Here is a 20,100-nt window from a genome sequence, read left to right on the forward strand (position 1 = left end):
AACTTTCGGTTGCTACGTGAGATGTTTGTTATGTGAGTTTTGCCTCATTTTACAATCTTTCTTGCCACACTTGTTAAATGAATCACTGCAGTTGTTAAGTTAGTAATACTGTTGTTAAGTGAATCTGACTCTCTCATTGACTTTGCTCGTCAGAAGATCACAAAAGGGGATCACAAGACCCCAGGACACTGCAACCATCCTAAATATGACTCCATTGCCAAACATCTGAATTTTGATCATGCAACCATCGGGATGCTGCAATGGTCATAAGTGTGAAAAAGGTCATAAGTCACTTTTTTCAGTGCTGTTGTAACTTCAAATTGTCACTAAATGAACTGGTGTAAGTTGAGGACTACCTGTACTAAGTATCATTTAATTCTTCCTCTTAAAGACATTTTTATTGTCCCACTTGCCATTTCTTTCTCATCTAAGCCTTGATGTGTTCTGTTTGAGGCTTTATAAATAAATGATAATTGTCCTTTGGTTACTTTCTTTCCTGTTGCAGGGAATTACTGATTGGCAGCCCAGCAGCTATTGAAGATGGGTTCAAGAAAACACCACAGTTGCTTTGGTCTCAGAATATGAAAAAGATAGACCTTCTCAATAAAGCAAATGCAGTCCAGATTTGTACTAATCCCAATACACAAATATTTGATTTTAATGGCCCATACATGTATTCCTCTGCAGAATCTTTTGCACATACTGTTCAGCAGGATTTGAAAGTTACTCCTTCAGAACTGAAGGAAACACCAGTGTCTTTGCGATGTATAGGATTACAACCTTCTTTGTCTCTTCAGCAACAGCCAGGAGGGGAAAAGGAAAATACTTTATTGTCTGACTCTAATGTACATCAGCAGGTGGAACAGCTGCTGTTTCCTACAGGACAAGAAGCATCTCAAATCCAGGAGACAAGTGGACAGTTGAAGAAAGAGAAAACTACAGGATGTCTTTCCAGCTCAAATAGCCACTGTCAAAATTTGCCATTAGATTACATTGCTACAGTAGATCTTTCAATAAGCAAAGAAAAGGGATGTTTATTGCCATTACCTGTGTTGGTCTCAGAGGAAAGAATGCTTCCTTGTGCTAACACAGCAACAGTTGCTGCACACATACCCAAAACTAATGAAAATCTCTCAAATTCAGAGTTATGTCAAAAGACATTAAAACCAACCCCCCCAGTTATGGATCAAAGTATCAGTGATCTCTCAGCAATATCCCAGGAAGAATCTAGTGACTATCTTATGAGTTTTTCTGCTACCTCAGGTGCTATACCAAAGGATGGATTAGCTTTTGCCATGGAGGAATCTAAGCAGGACATTCTTATATTCAATGTTGGTGGCAGAAGCCCACTTTTCTTATATCAAGAGGGTGAATACTGCTTCTTTCCTGGCTCCAAGACCAAAGAAGACAGTAAGGGTCAAGAAGCACCTGTGGGCCACCAGCCTCCAGAAAGCTTTCCAAAAGTCACCAAATACCCTTTGGAGACAAAATTTGCTGACAATAAGTTACAGGTCACCTCCTAGGTCTGCCAAGACATGTGAAACATGTTCCTCAATAAAAACTCTCAAGTCCTTGAATACATAATCTTCCTCTCTTTTATGCTGTGGAAGGATTATTTTTATATAATCAGAAGAAAACAAACTGATATCAAATATATGTCAGAGAGAGAAGCAAATTATGATAATATGACTTTGCTTTTGGTATATAACAGTCACTGGATTTCTTTCATAATGGCCTCTTTTCAACAATAAAATTTTCATTAGAAAACAAATGGTTTTATCTAGCCTATTGGGCAGAAGTCAATAATTGTCTTATACAATGGATTTTGTTAATGCAAAAACATGCTTCACTATAGAAAACTTCCTCATTGCTGAGGCAATATTTTGGGTATTATTGCATTGTTTTCATACTACATCCACTTCTACCAATAAAGGTTGGACTTTCCTTTGCAGATATCAGCCTGCAATTGGACTGAATATTTAGGAAGGTATCAACCACCCCAGAATTTTTATGATTTTTTTTATGTGCAATTAAAAAGAAGTCTACTTCTTCTGCAAAGCTTTCATATGTTACATGACTAATTAAGAGTCACCAACTTTTAAACTGGATCCATGAACAATATATTTGGTAGCAAATAGTTATGTAATTATGTACTTTTAAAACCTTATATGCTAGTTTGTATAATCAGGTGTCTATAAAGTGTCAGTAGTACGACAAACAAGCTTTCTGTATTCATCTGAACCTACTTGTAGTGTTATCAATATAGATAAGTACATAGAAGGACAGAGACTGCAATGAGATTTATTTCACTGCGACGGAGAGGCAGATAACTTTCACCAAGGGCTCATATGCCTCTTTTATGCCTTTTTAGGATTTGCTGCCTTTGTTCTTTTCCCCATATTTTTGCTCCAAAGCTTTCTGCAGGTTAAGATTTAGGGCATTTTTCTGGAACCATCTCCCTAATGAGATACAAAATAACAACAACAGCAACAATCATCATCAAAATTATAATAAAATATTATTGGACAAGCTACAAATTCAAGAATTTTCTATATACTTTTTTCAGCTAAAAAAAAAAAATCCTATGCTGATTCAGAATCATTGCTAGACTGGACTGGATTTTTATTGAGTTCTACATCCTTAACTTTTTGGAGAAGCTGGGAAAGAGTCACCAGTGAAAAAGTAACAGCAAAACTGCTTCTATAGACATTGTAGTGAAATTATGTAAGGATCATTGAAAGGGAATACTGTACAGAAATTCATATAAACTATTTTAAATCTGTTCCTAAGCATATAGTTTGAAGTTTGTAAACTAGGAAATGGATTAAATCTAAATATTTAGATTGTAATAATACTGAAGATCTATACATAATCTACATTGACAGGAAGAAAAGCTAAGCATGACTTCTGGTTTGCCGCTGTGGCTGCCGCAGCTGCTGGAAGATGAGCTCTGTCTTCCACATCTGATTTTGCACCACTGGTGGACCCTGGAAAGGGTCGAAAGTTGCCCTGTAGGAGCGACAAGCACAGAGCAGATCCCCACTTGATCACGGGAGGGCGGTAGCCCTTCTGCTTGATCCGGGGCAGCCCTCTAAACAGGTGAACGAAAGACCGGCCATAGAAATATGGTCCGTCACTAGACTGCAGACAGCCAAAGTCAAACTTACTACCAGACACCTATAAAGCAGCACGGATGAAACTGGGTGATATCTGAACCTTTCTTCAATCCTAATTATTTTTTCCACTTGTATAAGCTGCCCAAAGTATTTTCCCCCCTGTGGAGAGAGGGAAGGGAAATTTTATCCCACCCTCTAAAAACAGCAGCGACTGACTATCCAGGAGAGTTTAAAATGCCGAAAGAATAACTTGATTCTAACTGGATTTTTATCTTTCTAAAATTTGAGGACTAAAAGATTTCTTATTCTTATTGAAGATTTGGGTTTTTACCTACAAAAAAAGAAGTAAAATTGAAAAAGGATTATAAAAATTTTGGACTTAAAAAAAACCAAAACAAAAATCTTAAACAATGTGGGCGACATCTTGTGGCTAAACCTGATATTACAACTTGTTATTGTATAAAAGAGACTTGGCTTGAAGCCCAAATTATAGATAAGACTTTCGCAACCTTGACAGATATCAGCTGTGAGAAGCCCAGCTGTGTTCCATACTCAGTGACAAAATTATTTTCCTTCTCTGATTGTAAAGCTTTTAATCTAACATACCACTAAGAGAACATGAATGAAGATCAGGAACAGATTCTTTTTATGTTGAAAGCAATTTATGAAACTATTCTTACAGCTACTGATGAAATAAGAAGCTACAGAAAAGAACAAGATGTCAGCCTATATATATGAACCCAAATTTTAATTACAACTAAAGAATCAGCTACACAGAATATAATAGAAGAAGTGGAACAATCAAATACTGTGATAGAAGATTCAACTGATCAACAAACACAGTTAAAGGAAAACCCAGAAAAGGGACTGATAACACTGAAAATGGAAAAGACTTTCTATATAAACCAGAAGAAACCCGAGGATCAGGAAAAAGAAAAGATTGAAGGAAAGATAAACATTTCAGGACAACTACGTAAAGATGGAAAAATAGAGAGACGATTTGTTAGCTCTTCCAAAAAAATGACGACTGGATGGCCTCTTTTATCTCAAACAACATATATAATAACAGAGGGAGAACTATTTCATGATTTAAAGCATGGATATGGAAGGCAAGTTGGCAAAGAAAGAAAGCTAGAATAAAGCTGAAGAAAATTGGGGTTGTGATTTATTAATGAGGATTAAAATAGAATATACTCAAATAGACAAGATGTGTACTTTGAGTACTAGATTTTTGTTATGAACTGAGATAAAGAAAACTTTGGTCATTTAAAACTTGGAAGTATAAATATCAAAAGTTAAATTTGAATATTGATTTGTTTATAAAGGTTGAATGTAAAAGTAATTAAGATATATATATATATAAGCTAAACATTTATTGATAAATGTAATAAACATGTTTTTACTTAGCTGATAAATAAATAAATAAACTGTATTAGCTTAAATATGAGATAGTAGACATTAAGAGAAAAAGAGAGGAAGTATTTAATGTTGAAACAAGAGAAATTTTGGTTACTAAATTTAAGACATATGGAAATTAATAGAAAATAAGGAAGTTATATTGCATTATTAATTAGATGATGTAAGATGGCGAGAAATAGAATATATTCAAATAGATAAGACGTGTATCCTGAATATTAGACTTTGGGATGAATTGTGATAAAGGGAATTTTGGTCACTTAAAACTTGGAAATTATAAATATCAAATGTTAAATTTAAATATTAATGGGAAACTAATAATTGGGAAAAACTAATTAGGACATTGATTGTCTATAAAAACTGAATGTTAAAATAACCAGGAGGTGTATAACCTAAAAATTATTAATAAATGTAAGAATGTTATTTTTATTTAATTGATATAATAAGAATTGTATTAGTTTAAACATCGGACAATAAATACTAAGGGGAAAAGAGAGGAAATATTTAATGTGGTAGTATCTTGTACTAAAGATACTTGTATGTCATTGAATTTTTGATTAACTCAGCCACCACGCTGCTTTTTAAATACTTAAATGTAAAATTAGAAAATCAATAAAACATTAAAAAAAAAAGCTAAGCATGTTTCCTTCTAGTTTTCCTTTGCAGTTTCTAGATTTCCTTACCTAGATCATCAGTCTTCCTTCCATGCCAGCGTTTGGGATCCCGTACTGCCCTCTTTATTACATCAGGGGTATAAGAATCCTTCATCAAGCTTTTTGTTTCTAATGGCCCTCCTACAGAAAGAATATTTGGACATTGTTCACTTCTGCTATAATAATTTTTGCTCTAAATCATTGGAATCAAGAGAGATTGAGGACAAACAAGAAAAGGTTAGTCATACTCAGTGCTTTTTTTTTTGTCATAGAACGCCCAGAACGGAGTTCCGGCACCTTTTTTGGATGGAACCTTTTAGGGTAGGCAAGGCAGGATGTATGAAGTGTGTGAGTTCCAGCACTTTTTTTTTTTTTTTTTTACAAAAAAAGCACTAGTCATACTTTATTGAATTTTAAGCAGTGACAGGTTTTTATATTTGATACTGACTAAATTTGGGATTGGGGTCAAATCTTTTGTTGGGAGAAATACTTTTTGATATGGTCATTTGCATATTAAGCAAAGCAAAACAAAATAAAACAAAAAAACAAAAGGCAACTTCAGTGTTTTGAATAACAGTGCTCAATGCCCTTCACCACCGAGTGACAGAAACAAGCAGAAGTCTGTGGGACACTATGATACTAACTCCCAGGCTACATTGAAGATGACAATTTGATCCTACAAGCAGAAAAATCAAAAGTAATCTGTGAAAATAATTCCTTAATCTGTGAAAATAATTCCTCTGAAGGCAGAAGAGATCTCTTAAAGTACCAGCACCAAATCGTGCTATTATTATTACAGGTAGTCCACAACCTGCAACCATTCATTTAATGACTGTTCAAAGTTACAACAGCCTCAGAAAAGTGACTTATGAACTTTACTCACACTTATGACTGTTGCATCACCCCCACAGTCACATGACTACAATTTGGTGCTTGGCAACCAATTTGCATTTACAACTGGTTGCAATGTGTCTTGCAGTCACATAATCATGATCTGCAACCTATTTGCCAATTTCCAGCAAAAAATGCCCATTAGGAAAGTTGGATTTGTGTAGCAACTATGTGCTTTGCTTAATAACCATGTGGTTTTTCTTACTATAAACATTGTCCTAAAATTGGTTCTGACTCAGCTTATGACTGAAATGACTTACAAAGAAATTCTGGTCCCAATTGTGGACCTAAGTCAAGGACTACATGTAAGACCAAAATAGGAAGCATGAAAATCTGTTTAGCCCACCTTGGAAAATGTTGGATCTCAGATTATAACCCAGTTCATAATAATCAGCATAGGGTGAAGCTGTCATAGGATTCTCAAGAGATTTGAATGGCCAGTCACTGAGTCTTTTCTGTCCTTGGATCAGTCCAGCTTCACAAAGAGCACGCCGTGCCTGGAAAAAATATATATATATAAATAAATAAATAAATAAATGATATGATGCGTTTAATCTCCACTTTGCATCCCAAGGTGCTTGCCATCATCAAATATGTTTCAGCATACCTAGAGGAATAATGGCAGTTTCCACTCCCCGGATGGTTAAGCTCAGCAAATTTGACCAAAAGTAGGCTTTTCTTGTTTTGTATTTAAGTAAAAAAATAAAAACAAAACCAAACCACCAAATACTAACTGGACTACAGCCAAATTTTTATGGATTTTTCCATTAAAATAAAATTGAACTTAAATGATAAATCAGAGCTATATGTTTGTCACTTTGATATAAATGGAATACTTGGAAGACTGCTCATTAGTGCAAAATGTCTGCATGTTGGTTGCTGAGAAATGTTTCAGCTCCTTTACACTATATTGTGATCACTTTTTTTTTTTATTATCAATAGATTTTAGAGTACAAGGTACAGTATTGCTTTTTATTTTAAAGGACCATTTTTTCCAGAGCCAGCTGGGGAACTTATCTTCAGTGTGAAAATTTAGATTCCTGGATGCCTAGGGCCAGTACTTCTCTGTTATGACCCTTTTTCCCTATAGCAGTGGTGGCGAACCTATGGCACGGGTGCCAGAGGGGGCACTCAGAGCCTTTTCTGTGGACACGTGCGCTGTCGCCCCAGTCTTAGGTCTTCAGCTGGGTTTTATAAAACCTTTCCGCTTTAGGCCTCTGCCACCATGTACAAAAAAAAAAAAAGGTTCAATCAATCAGTCAATTTCAACTTCTCGTGGGAAAAAAAAGATCTTGCAAAGTTGGAATTGATTGATTGAACTTTTCAGTCCCGCCCAGTCTGCCGTTACCACCGGAGCCACGCCCACCCAATGGGCCACACCCATCTGGCACCCAACGTTGCATAAGTGGGTTTTGGGTTGCAGTTTGGGCACTCGATCTCTAAAAGGTTCGCCATCACTGCCCTATAGAATACTCACTGCATGGAAACTAGACTGCTGAAAAATTGGACATTGTTCCATAAAACTATTAAAACTGAGCTCTTAAAGCAATTTGAACTATTCTGGAAAGCTTTTAAGAGCAAATGCCACTTCATATTGGTGGGATCCTATGATTGCTGTGATCTGAAATGGATATGTTTTTATTAAATTGTTTTGCCTTGATTGTTAAATTTATTTATTTTATTTTATTATGTACTTTTGTGCTTTTATTGTTGTAAAGGACTGTGAATTGTAAAATTTGGTGGTATAGATTTAATAAATATAAAGCAGTACTGTAAATATCGTATAGTCCAGGCCATGGTTTTCCCAGTTGCAATGTATGGCTGTGAAAGTTGGACCATAAGAAAGGCTGAGCGCCAAAGAATTGAGGCCTTTGAACTATGGTGCTGGAGAAGACTCCTGCGAGTCCCTTGGACTGCAAGGCGTTCAAACCGGTCAGTCCTAGAAGAGATCAACCCCGACTGCTCTTTAGAAGGCCAGATCCTGAAGTTGAAACTCAAATACTTTGGCCACCTAATGAGAAGGAAGGACTCACTGGAGAAGGGCCTAATGCTGGGAAAGATTGAGGGCAATAGAAGAAGGGGACGACAGAGAATGAGATGGCTGGATGGAGTCACTGAAGCAGTAGGTGTGAACTTAAATGGACTCCAGAAGATGGTAGAGGACAGGAAGACCTGGAGGAACGTTGTCCATGGGGTCGCGATGTGTCGGACACGACTTCGCAATTAACAACAACAACAACTGTAAATATATGTGACATTGGCCTTGTGTCTTTTCAGTTATATAACCGAACATTTCTTTAAACCTTTCTTATACAAATATACATTTCTTTAAACTATTTTGCTCATGATGTAAATGAAATCCTGCTTTCCAACTCCCTGCTTAATTATTCAGCTAATGTTTAGCATTATACTATAGTTACATAAATTCCTTGCAATATAATATCTGTTTCCTCAAAAGACAGCCCTATAAATTCAAGAGGTCTTCTTCAGATAAGCATCACTGAAGTAACCATAATTTTCCTTGTGAAAATAAAAATAAAAATAAAAAAGCCTAGTGCCATCTTTCACTGCTTGATAACAATATTCATGCTGGTTGGAGGTGATGGACAGTATGGGTCAACATATTTGAAAGGCACCTGGAAGGCTGCCCTAACTGGAGAATGAGTTTCTAAAAACAAATTTCTAAGCTGTAGTTTAACAAGTAAAAGTATATGTTTTATCTAATATATAAACTACAGTGATATTCTTATAAATAGAATGTAATGAAATTGAATCTCAAAATTAGCCTTGCAAAGAAATATAACGTTTAAATACAAGAACATTTGGCTATCCTAATGTGTAATATCATATAACAAATAGCTCTTAATCTTTTTCTAATTTCAGAAGAGTGACTGTTGAACTTGTAAAGCTTCAGGAGTATATCAAGACTTTTCTGGATTGTGCAGTTCTATGGGCCAGTCTGAGAGTTTCCAAAAGTAAATCCTCCAAACTGGAAATTATTTGGAGGGTTTTGAACTGCTTTCTGGATGAAACAAGCCAGGTGATGGTGGAAGGGGCTGGCTCATGCTCCAAATCCCTTCCAGTTCAGAGTATTTATTTTTAGAATCCACAAGACCAGAAACCATGCCACCCGCTCCCCCACAGCACGTGCGGATCCAGAAGGAAATGGGATATTCCACAGTTGTTTGTCAGATTAACACATTTTACATATATGCTAACCATGTTCAGTTGCAAGAATGTATCACGTTTAACTTTCTTAACTTTATTTCTTTATGTCTGCTTATCACTGATAATAGCTAATTCCGACTTTTACCTCTCCTTTCACCATTTTCTCCTCTTTTCTCACCTTTGCCAATAGCTGGGTATAGATACATAATACTCCATTATCTGCACTATACAGGTAGTCCTCTACTTACAATAGTTCATTTAGTGACTGTTAAGTTACAATGGCACTGAAAAAAATGACACGGCCATTTTTCACCCTTATGACTGTTGTCTCATCTCATGATTTGCATTTGGATGCTTGACAACTGATTCACATTTATGAGAGTTGCAGTGGCCCTGGGTCATGTGATCCTCTTTTGCGACCTGCTGACGAGCAAAATCAATGGGGAAGCCAGATACACATAAACACCATGTTATTAACTTAACAACTGCAATGATTCCCTTAACAAATGTGGCAAGAAAAGTCGTAAAATGGAGCAAAACTCAATCGGTTTCTTATTTAGTAACATAAATTCTGGGCTCAATTGTGTTCGGAAGTTGAGGACTGCCTGTATTTTGTGCATCTGATGGCAGCCGTGAGCCATGAAAACCTGGATGATAGTAGAGTTATTTATTCTTAAAACGAGACAAGATTTGGTCTCTTTGAGGCTTTCTCCACCTGAAATTTATGTGAGTTGAAGTTCAAAACATTTAAAAGCACCATCTATGAGTGCTATTAATCACCATGCCCCCAACTGAAATTATTTTGTTTACCTGTTCCTCTGATATCAGCTTTTCCACTACTGTGGTGCCATATTTGGCTTTGATATTGGCAGGCATCAAACTGCTTCTCTTTTCCTGAAGGGGCTTCCCTTCTGCTTTAACATTTTGTATACCTGAAGCCAAGGAGCCTTTGGCATTCAGAACAGATTTTTCTTCAGTATCTTCACAGCTGCTCTTTATATTTTTTGTGGGGGAACTGAGCAACTCAGCCCGTACAGAATGATGTAACTTGCCTGTTGATTCATCTGAATTAAAATTGTTGGATTCTGTTTTTTCTTGGATAGACTTGGCATGCTCTTGGGAACTTGCAGCTCTTCCCTTCTGGTGATTTTCAAGAGAAATTTTGCTGTCTAAGCTATACCTTCTTCCAACACATATGTTAGGTGATTCATGGTGAATATATTGGACAGAAGGAGTTTTGGAATTGTGGTTCTGTTTATTGTGGCTTTTTGCTGGAAAGAACTGTGTGGAAGGAGGTGTTTGGCAGATGAATTCATCTCTTGTTTTATCCCCTTCCGGATTCTTGGAGATGTCCCAAGAGCTTGCACTGGAGGTCCTTGAGGGAAGCGCTTTGCTAGATGGCACCCCAGTCTTGTTATTTGTAACCTGCTCCTTGTTTTTGTAGCCAGGCTTTTCTGGAAGACAGAGGATAAAATATTGGAGGTATTTATATATTACAAGTCCTCTATCTCCAGATGATAGCTACCAGCCTGCTAGTCATGACCTCTTTTCTGATATTTACTTCTATTCCTCCAATCAATTTTCCAACTAACACTTTATATTCTAACCTTCCCCAATCTGACTCCTTTCTAAGTGATTATGTCTATTGTATAGTAACTGAAGAGTATTAAACTTGCAATCTATAACATAGGGGAAGTATACCAGACTGAAGAAACTTTTTTTTCTTTTTCTTCCAAAAAGGCATTCAATAGCACATCTGCTAAGTGACATATAGAGTAATAAACAAGAAAATCATTTCAATAATTCCATCTTTGTGTATGATGTTCAACCATCAAGAATCTTCCAGAGATATATTTTGGAAAATTGCATAGTCCACGTTTTATGAATTATGCAAAAGTTTCTGCAAAACAATGCAAAAGAAAGATGTATTTTTTTTCTCCCATGAGACCCCTTTACTGGATTTGCTTGGATAATAACAGATAGTAAAACCAGTAATATGGTATAAGGTTATTATATAAATTTATGGTAAAACCAGACTTGAATAATATTTATTGTTAAATTTTAAACATTAATATTTAATTTAATATATAATTTAATATATAAATTGTTAAATATTTATTGTTAAATATAAAAACAATACATATATTGTTAAATGTATTATAGAACTTTGAAAGGTACACACACACAAAAAAAAAACCTAAAACAAAACTGACCAAAGAAGAAATAAACAATCGGCTGAAATGATGGAGTGAAATAATTATGTGAAGAAAAAGTAAAATATTTAGACTTCCTGGCTTGAAAAAAAGGTAGACAAGGCAAGAAATGATGGAGGAATGGAAAAATCACCCATAGTTTTGAAAAAGTCAATAAAGAGGGTTTCTTCCCCCTTCATATTAGCACTTGAATTCGTCTTAAATGAAATGTTCCACATTGCTGAATATTAAGGCTTTAATTGCTTCTCCTAGTTTCTTGTGCGACTACTTCTTCTGTACCCCATGGATCTCTGTGGCAATGAAGTTGACCAGACCCTCAGCTCCCTTAGCCATTTCCCCTGTTCTTTAATAAAAAGAAGATTTGTCAGACAACTGGACATTGAAGGTGCATTGCAGATTCTACTGCACAAACATTTATGGAGGTTGTAGCACCATCCAGGAGGAAAACAACAATTCCAAGCCTGCAACATGGTGATTGGTATCGTCACATGAATGGCATTATCAGTAGATAGCAGTGCACAGCAACACACTCAGGTTGTATTGCAAGGTCAAATTATAAGATGCCAGATCAAGCCTATAAATTGCAAGCTTATAAAAATGTCACAGTTTAAATTGAACTCAAGTCTTTAAGGTCCTTGAGTCTCTCTACACATCACCATCTAGTCTTGGTAGAAATATGGATTTGCAGGGACAATTGCCAGATTTGAACTAATAATTTGAATTCAGCCATCCTCCAGAGTTATGGGAACATAACTTTCACAATTGCTGTCTGGCTAGGAAAGAAATTCCAAAAATTACAACCCAGAAATATGTGGAATAGACAACATCACCACCAGATAGATTTGCGGCTGGCTGACAAACCACACTCAGTGAGTTGTCCTTAATAGTACTACATCCACATGGAGAGAAGTAAGCAATGGGGTACCACAAAGCTCCGTCTTAGGCCCAGTACTCTTCAATATCTTCATAAATGATTTAGATGAGGGAATAGAAGGGGAACTCATCAAATTTGCAGGAATAAACTGGCAGGAATAGCCATGTCAGAAGGCAAGCTTAACAAACTTGAACAATGGACCCTATCCAACAAAATGAAATTTAATGTGGAGGAGAGCAAAGTTTTACATTTAAGCAGGAAAAATCAAAAGTATAAGTACAGAGTAGGTAAGACCAGGCTCAAAAACAGTAACTGTAAGAGGGACCTTGGAGTCCTAGTGGATGATCACTTGAATATAAGCCAACAGTGTGCAGCAGCAGCCAAAAAAGCTAATACAATCCTGGGTTGTATAACCAGAGGCATAGTATCAAGATCACGTGAAATATTAGTACTGCTTTATAAAACCCTAGTAAGACCACATCTGGAATACTGCAACCAATTTTGGTCACTATACTACAAAAAAGATGTTGAGACTTTGGAAAAAGTACAGAGAAGAGCAACTAAGATGATTAAAGGACTGGAGACTAAAACATATGAAGAATGGCTGCAGGATTTGGGTTTGGCTAGTCTAAAGAAAAGAAGAAATAGAGATGACATGATAGCAGTATTCTAGTATTTGAGGGGCTGCCACAAAGATGAGGGGGTCAAATTATTCACTAAAGCACCAGAGGACAGGACAAGAAACAATAGTTGGAAACTAATCAAAGAGAGAAGCAATCTGGAATTAAGGAGAAAGTTCCTAACAGTGAGGACAATTAACCAGTGGAACAGCTTGCCTTCAGAAATCATGAGTGCGCCATCACTGCAGGTTTTTAAGAAGAGACTAGACGATCACTTGTCTGAAATGGTATAGGTTCTCCTGCTTGAGCAGAGGGCTAGACTAGAAGACCTCTAAGGTCCCTTCCAGATCTATTCTATTCGCATGTCTGGAGGTAATGGTTGGGATAACGGTCATGTCTTTTGTTTTCTTTAGTTTGACAAAAGATTGATCAGACATCAGCAAATAGCTCATAGAATCTAGGAATCTATATCAATCTTCACTAAACAGTGGAGAAAATGGAAACTTCCCATCAATTTTATATTTCCTACCTGCTGGATGATAAGTCATTTTGTTTACATGATATGTGGTGGCAGGCACTGGGAAGGCTGTGTCCATGGGCACCTGTTATGCACCCCCCCCAAAGAAATAAAGTATTGATTATTTACATGTAAAATACTTGTAAGTTCCTGCACAAATAAGGATCTGAGAATTTGTATGGCTTGTTTAAGCCCAAATAGCAAAATCTTACAATATTTAGAATTAATTAAATCTGCAATTCGCTCTTAATATATTACCTGATTTTTCTATAAACATTTGAACATCAGCTTTTATTGGAGGCAACTATTGTGTTTTATAATTACATGTATTGTATTAAATTATACAGTATTTTCATATACTTTTAAAAGTATTACTATGTACTATATACACTGAATGCATTGTATTTAGGATTAAATAAAAAAATACATTAGCATTTAATCTTTTTTAATGTCCCAGGTAAACCAGTTAAACAGGGGCTAGAAGGGCAGTTATTGAAAATGCATCCCTTAACTGTTATGCTTACTGATGCTGAACTGAAAAAACATTGTCATAAAGTAAGGCTGATAAGCTTTCTGAAGTTGCCTCTTTTGTCTAAACCATTATGTCAAGAATCTGGGGACAAGGGAGGAAACTGCAGCAATTATGCTGCTGCATGGCCATTGCCAATATTTTCAACATTATTTTTCAGGGGAGGGTAAGAAGGGCTGAATGTTAAAAGAGGTATAATATATATCTGTCACCCATTCATAAAGATTCCAGCACAGTAATAACAACAATTATATCACAAAAGGCAAAGAAACATCAGAATTGAAACATGCCTCAACTCCCAAATAAAATCTATATCATTCCATTAATTTAAAATTTTAAATCCATGGTTGTAAAAATTTAACCATGATAAAAATGTAGCCCACTACCACCATTAATACCGGAACCCTCACAACAGGACCATTATATGACTAAAAGGCAGCAGGCAAGAGGCCAAAAGAAACCTGGGAATAAGTAATATTGGGAAGCATCAATGAGGAGCCTTTCTGAGTCCTTATCCCCTTGATCTCTCATTAAGTCAGGACCTGAAACAATACATGCCTCCAGCCTCTAGATCAGGGGTCCCCAGCTTAATAGATTCAATAATCCTAATAAAAAGCAAAGACTTGCAAGCCTGATGCCTGTGCTCACTGGGTTCGCAGAAGAAAACGATAGAATAGTAATACTATTCTAATTAGCTAAAAAGCCTTCAGGAAGCTTTTGATTAGCTTCTAGAAAATCAACAGGTTCAGGCCTAGCCACATATCTCATGGAAATCCATTCCACAAAACCACAATGAAGACTACAATGAAGAGGAATTTCCTCTAAGCCTCACTCCAATTAATTTTTGGGTAATGGAAAGCTACTAACTTTTTTTCTTCAATTAACTACATATAAGTACTGGTTAAAAGACATATGCCCTAAAGTTCTTTGGCAGTAAATTATATAGGGTTTTGTTAAGTCACACACAACAATTTAAACTGCAGCCTGAAATATATTGCAAACCAGAGCTGAACCTGAAACACATGTTTCTGGCATTTGCAACTGGCAAAAGGACCACTGCACTTAGTAGCAACTGTAATTTCATCTTGCTTGGATTGTTCACCTTCAGCCTGTTTCTTCCCCAATACACACCGGAATAGAACCTTATCACCACAGCTTCTCAGGTTGATGTATAATAGGGTATAATTGGTGTACTGATGCTAACACATCTTGAACTGTAAATGTGAAAAAAGTGGAGGGAAAAGAATAAAATCTTGCACATTTCACAGGCAAGAGGCCAATGGGTTGACTTTTCCTCTCCTACAACCATTGATCAGGGTTTCAAAAGTAGCCATCCTTATTCTTCAGCTTAACCAGTTCTTCCCAAATACATCAAGTCTACGATATTTATTTGTTCCTTCTTCAAACTTGAGCTTGCTTATAAGATTTTTGAAAATGTAAACAAGAATTAACTTTACTTCTACAAAATTATACCCAACCCTCTCAAATCAATTTGGTGGTCTCAAAAAGGATAGAATTGTATATCACATAAAATTGTATTGTATAAAGTTAAATAAGTTCCAACCTATACTAAATAGCAAAAATAATCTAAGCATGATTACAAAAAAGATACAAAAAAGAATTTAGATTTAAAAGGAAGTAAGAAAATAGAATAGATGATATTTTTGTATGGACCAGAGATAAGACTATATGAATAAAGAGGGACAACTGCTTGATAAAAATCTACTCTGGAAGGAAGGATTTTAATTCAGGAATGGAAAGAGAAGTAGAATGGTGGGAAACCAGAATAGATTAAAAAAAACCTATTAACCATATTAAAAAGGATAGATCTGCCAAATATTTAGAGTTCCACTTATAGGGGAATATGAACAAAAAAATATAAAGTTGAGAAGATCAGGCAGGCAAGATTTAATAAGATCAAATATACAGCAATTCCAACTCTAATATGAATGATTTCTACAATTATACTGGTAATTGAAGTGGCATATAAATTCAATTTTTTTTTTTAAAAAAAAGAAATACTTTAGTTGGCTACACAGCAAATGACTTACCACAATTCCTAGCCTTTTAGTTATAGCCTTCATAATTATGACAGTAAAATCAGCAAATTAGCTTTGCATGTCTACGTCCTGACCATTTTATAATACAGACAGGAATATTACACTTGCACTTGACTTAATATAGGTGTTACATTAATGTGTGTGTATGGATACACACATACACAATGTATATTTACATTAGGCAATGTTTACTGAAGTAATGCAATATAATAAACATGAGCTTAACTACTGCATCATACACAGTGTTGAGGATTTTCAGGACCAACAAAATTATTTTTTATGATTTCAATTCCATTTGCTTAGATATATTGGCAAGATAAAACTAAGGCCTTTGAAGATTTAACTCTTGGATCTTTGCTGAATATAGATCTTTATTACCTTCCCTTATTTCCTTGTCTCTAAATCACCACTATAGGTGATTTGCTTCCCCCTGAAGATCCTGAAAAAGTTGCAAAGATAGACTTGGCCAATCCCCATGTATTTCACCTGAGTCACAGTCTCCACTTTGTTGACAATTCTTGGGCAGGAAGATATGAGGCAGCTATCCCGTTGAAGCAGGTTGCTGCCAATTTCCTCCAGCTGTTGTAGATATTGGAGTACAGGATTGATTTCCTCTGACTGCTGGCTTGCAGTATCAATCTCTGCCTCAGATTTTGGTGGTTTTTGGTATAAGACAGTAAATTCTTCAGGATGTTGTAGGTATCGGAGTACAGGGCTAATCTCCTCAGGGTCATGTCCATAATGGAGGAAGGGGCTAGCCATCTCTGGTGTCTGCTGGTACTCAAGTAAGTGATTAATTTCTTCAAGCCCCTTCTGACCCTGAAACAAGCCACTGGTCTTTTTAGGCTCATACAGATGCCTGGCCAGGTTTACAAAACCTCTGGCTGGGAAAAGCACAGTTATGATTATAAATGAGCTATATACATGCCAGGCATGTCCCAGAGTTGCCAACCAGATGTGGCTCCAAATCAGTTGCCAGAGGTGGCCAAGGAGAGCCCCACATGCCTGCCACATGTGGCCTGGACTGGCAGCAAGAGCACAGCAAGGCTCACTGTTGTGACCTGGGCCTAAAAACTAAGAGGCTTTGTGTAGGTCATAGAGCATCAGCACCTTTCTTTGTGTGTAACTGCCTGACTGGGAGGGGTTACTTTTTTCTCTGAGATGCACCAAGTTAAGCCCTCCTCACAAACATGTATCTCACCTCTGCTGCCATGGTCTCAACTGAGGTGCCAGTGGAGTTTTCATGAATCAAGTAGGTCCTTGCCAAGTCTAGGGAGACAAAGAAATGGAACTATATGTAATTACCAAGGATGGTTGCTAAGAAACACATTTCCCTCTGTGAGCTAGAGTTGCTATGGGGACTCAAGTAAACAGAGTGCCCCTCTGAGAAAGATGTTCAGTAGCTGAAGTTTGCCTATCAAAAGTGTTGGAGCTTTGGTTGTCCGTTTACTGTCATAATACAAGAATGATTATTTAAGAATAGTGTTTTGAATATCAGACTTCATACAAATATATCTTTCAGGCAGGGAATGTTTCATTTGCATAGTTTTGAGGAGAACTCAACTCAGTGACTACACAGACATAATTTTTGACAGCAAGTGGCTTTCTGGCCTGAATAGCTCTTTTGAAAGAACTCTAAGCACAGACACATGCATATGTATACTGTATGTGTAGATTGTGCAAGGTGTCATGGTTCCGATAGATGAGACCAATTAAAACAGAACTCCAAGGCTTGAGTTTTCCTCTAAGAACATGTTTATTGGTTACAAAGTATTGGCACAGTGAAAAGTGAAATGAAGACTAAAGTTCACTCCAAAAACAACAGTAATACAAAGTCAACATTCCCACCCAATTACCTATGCAATCAACTACGTTTCCCAATAGAACAGTTTGATGGGCTTTCTGACATTAGGCTCAATCCTCCAGTCAAGGGAACAGAAATGACCTTGTTTCCCACGGGACACAGAATTGTTTAGGCTGGCATAAAATGTCTCATTCCTCCTCCCCCCAATCTTCTGGTAACCGAAAATGAGAACGATGGCTTCAGTCAGGTTTGTTGCAGGTTTGACAAAAGGCTTAATGAGAAACAACAGATTTCCACTTAACTATCTCAATTTATGCGTCTCTTGGGTTTTTAGCTTCTGGTAGCTGTGGCCAAGAGGGCCTTTGAATAATTCCATCTTGTGGAACCAATTGCTTCTGTGGATCAGGAGGCCCTACAAACAAGTTATTCATGCCACTTGGACTATTACAATCCAGTCTACATGGGATTGCCCTTGAAGACCATCCAAAAGCCACAGTTAATTCAGAATGCATGGCACAGGTTGTCATGGAAAAATCAAGTGCATATAAATGTACAATACCATTACTTTGTGAGCTGCACTGTCTTAAGAGGGTCTTGGATATTATTCATAGTGCTGATTGCCATCTACAGAGCTCTTCATAGCACAGGGCTAGCTTATTTGCAAAACAATCTATTTCTGATTTTTTTTCTGATTACATGAGATCCAATAGGGTAGACATGTTTTGGATCCCTTCTATGAAACTACCAGTTGGTCGGACAAAGGGCAAGCCTTCTCCTATCATGGTATTTGGAACAGCATACCCCCAAGATTCAGATAATCCCAATTTTATTGGCTTTCCATAGACCTTGAAACTTGGTTCTATCCCTTGCATTGGACCAGGATGTTGCATAGGCCTCTCTTGCAATGGTTTGGAACCATGAATGATTGTCGTTTGATTTTGTTACAGGAAAGTGAAAATTGGTTATATGTGAAAAAACAGATTTATCTCTTAATGTCACTTCCAAGATGAGTGATAATGTATTTGGATTTTATACAACTCAAAATTTTGGTGGAACAGGAAAAGGGAAGAGAAAATTATTTTAAAACTGATATACCTAATGGTAGCTTTGTTATCACATTCTTGGACCATGGGCCCAGTGAGGATGTCATGTAAACCAACGAGAAAATTGGGATTGTCAAATATGACAATTCCACAGCAAACTGAAGTAGCCAGTCCTGCAGGTCTTCTTCCAGGATGCTCCACTGCATGCACTCACAGTTTGCCTTTACCCCTTTTCCCAGTTGATCAGCAATCTGTCCCCATAATAAGTCTTAATCTAACCCTGTACACTGTTGCTGCTCATTAGACTTTTCCTATTAGTATATGTACTTTCAAAACTCTTGGGTTTCATCAGGAACATGAAAAGTGCTATCTTGGTTGCAAATAATTCATTCCCAAATATTGAAAATAGAAGGAATATGAGAATAAAGGTGGCTTTGATTTATATATATTAAGATTCACATTATAATGTCTGATAGCTTGATACAGAATTCTTGCATTGTATATACACGTGGTAGAATCATTAGTGAACTGGTTTTCCTGGGTTTCATACATTTGAAGATTGAATATAGCTGCTTACATAGAACAAGGTACATACCTGGAGCCTGACCACATCACAATTATTTAGCAGTAAGGCACACTGATTTATAAAATCTTCTGCGCCAGAGTGCATGGACAACTACCAATATCTTAACCTATAACATGCAAAGCAACTTTGAAGATATCTGTCTCAAAATTCCTGGATATCATCTTTAAAGCCTAAATGACAGAGCCTAAAGTATGTTAACCATCATAAATCTCTCTCTGAATGTGTCTCTCAGAAGAGGATTCTTTGTACCTTACCACTATTGGAAATTTGGTGTGTGAATTCACAGGAAACAACCTTCTTTGAAGCAATACCAAGGTTACTTGGAACTAGAATACATTTTCATGACATGTGTTGGTCCTTTCCCTAGTAATACTTTAGCCCATTAAAATGTTTTGTTTAGTGAGTTATGGTCTTGATTGAGTTTTATATGCAGTCTCTAATATTATTAAAACATAACATTGTTGTTCTACTTATGTCAACATAAGCTTCCAGTTAGTTTTTAGTTTTTGCTAGCTTTCCACAACTTAACAACTTCCAGATATGACTAACTCCTATTATTGACCACTATCATGCTGTTAAATGGATAATCTAGGGACAGTGAGAATTGTAA

The 20,100-nt window shown here is 36.5% G+C and overlaps 2 protein-coding genes across 5 annotated transcripts in view; one reads left to right on the forward strand and one right to left on the reverse strand.

The window, feature by feature from the left end:
- Positions 1-2,139, forward strand: part of CSF2RB (colony stimulating factor 2 receptor subunit beta) — a 44,774-nt gene extending 42,635 nt beyond the window's left edge. For all 3 annotated transcript variants that reach the window (XM_039353109.1, XM_039353110.1, XM_039353111.1), the window contains one exon: positions 506-2,139. In XM_039353109.1, coding sequence (XP_039209043.1) covers positions 506-1,523 — 1,018 coding nt within the window. In that variant the 3' untranslated portion in view covers positions 1,524-2,139. The remainder of the gene's footprint in view (positions 1-505) is intronic.
- A 148-nt stretch (positions 2,140-2,287) lies between these two features.
- Positions 2,288-17,338, reverse strand: TEX33 (testis expressed 33). Of its 2 annotated transcripts, none has more exons than XM_039353113.1 (6): positions 17,259-17,338; positions 13,481-13,553; positions 10,055-10,698; positions 6,423-6,573; positions 5,216-5,326; positions 2,288-2,459 (listed from the first exon to the last, which is right to left on the reverse strand). In XM_039353113.1, the coding sequence occupies exons 1-6, from the start codon at positions 17,268-17,270 to the stop codon at positions 2,368-2,370; spliced, it is 1,083 nt and encodes a 360-aa protein (XP_039209047.1). In that variant the 5' UTR covers positions 17,271-17,338; the 3' UTR covers positions 2,288-2,367. The 2 variants fall into 2 exon arrangements, with proteins under 2 accessions (XP_039209047.1, XP_039209046.1); XM_039353112.1 differs by lacking the exon at positions 17,259-17,338 and adding an exon at positions 16,544-17,252.
- Positions 17,339-20,100: the final 2,762 nt, after the last annotated feature.

This window comes from Crotalus tigris, unplaced genomic scaffold (genome assembly GCF_016545835.1).
Source record: "Crotalus tigris isolate CLP2741 ecotype Arizona unplaced genomic scaffold, ASM1654583v1 scf7180000018491.14276545383:2951260, whole genome shotgun sequence".
Classification (NCBI taxonomy): Eukaryota; Metazoa; Chordata; class Lepidosauria; order Squamata; family Viperidae; genus Crotalus; species Crotalus tigris.

Bases quoted from the DNA above. Each gene is read 5' to 3' on its own strand.
- TEX33 (XM_039353112.1), bottom strand. From the start codon at position 17,071: ATGTGGCAGGCATGTGGGGCTCTCCTTGGCCACCTCTGGCAACTGATT. The intron at 10,699-13,480 runs GTAGGAAATATA...TCTGTCTTCCAG, and splicing joins AATGACTTATCATCCAGCAG to AAAAGCCTGGCTACAAAAAC. The intron at 2,460-5,215 runs GTAAGGAAATCT...GTATCTCATTAG, and splicing joins AAGGAAGACTGATGATCTAG to GGAGATGGTTCCAGAAAAAT.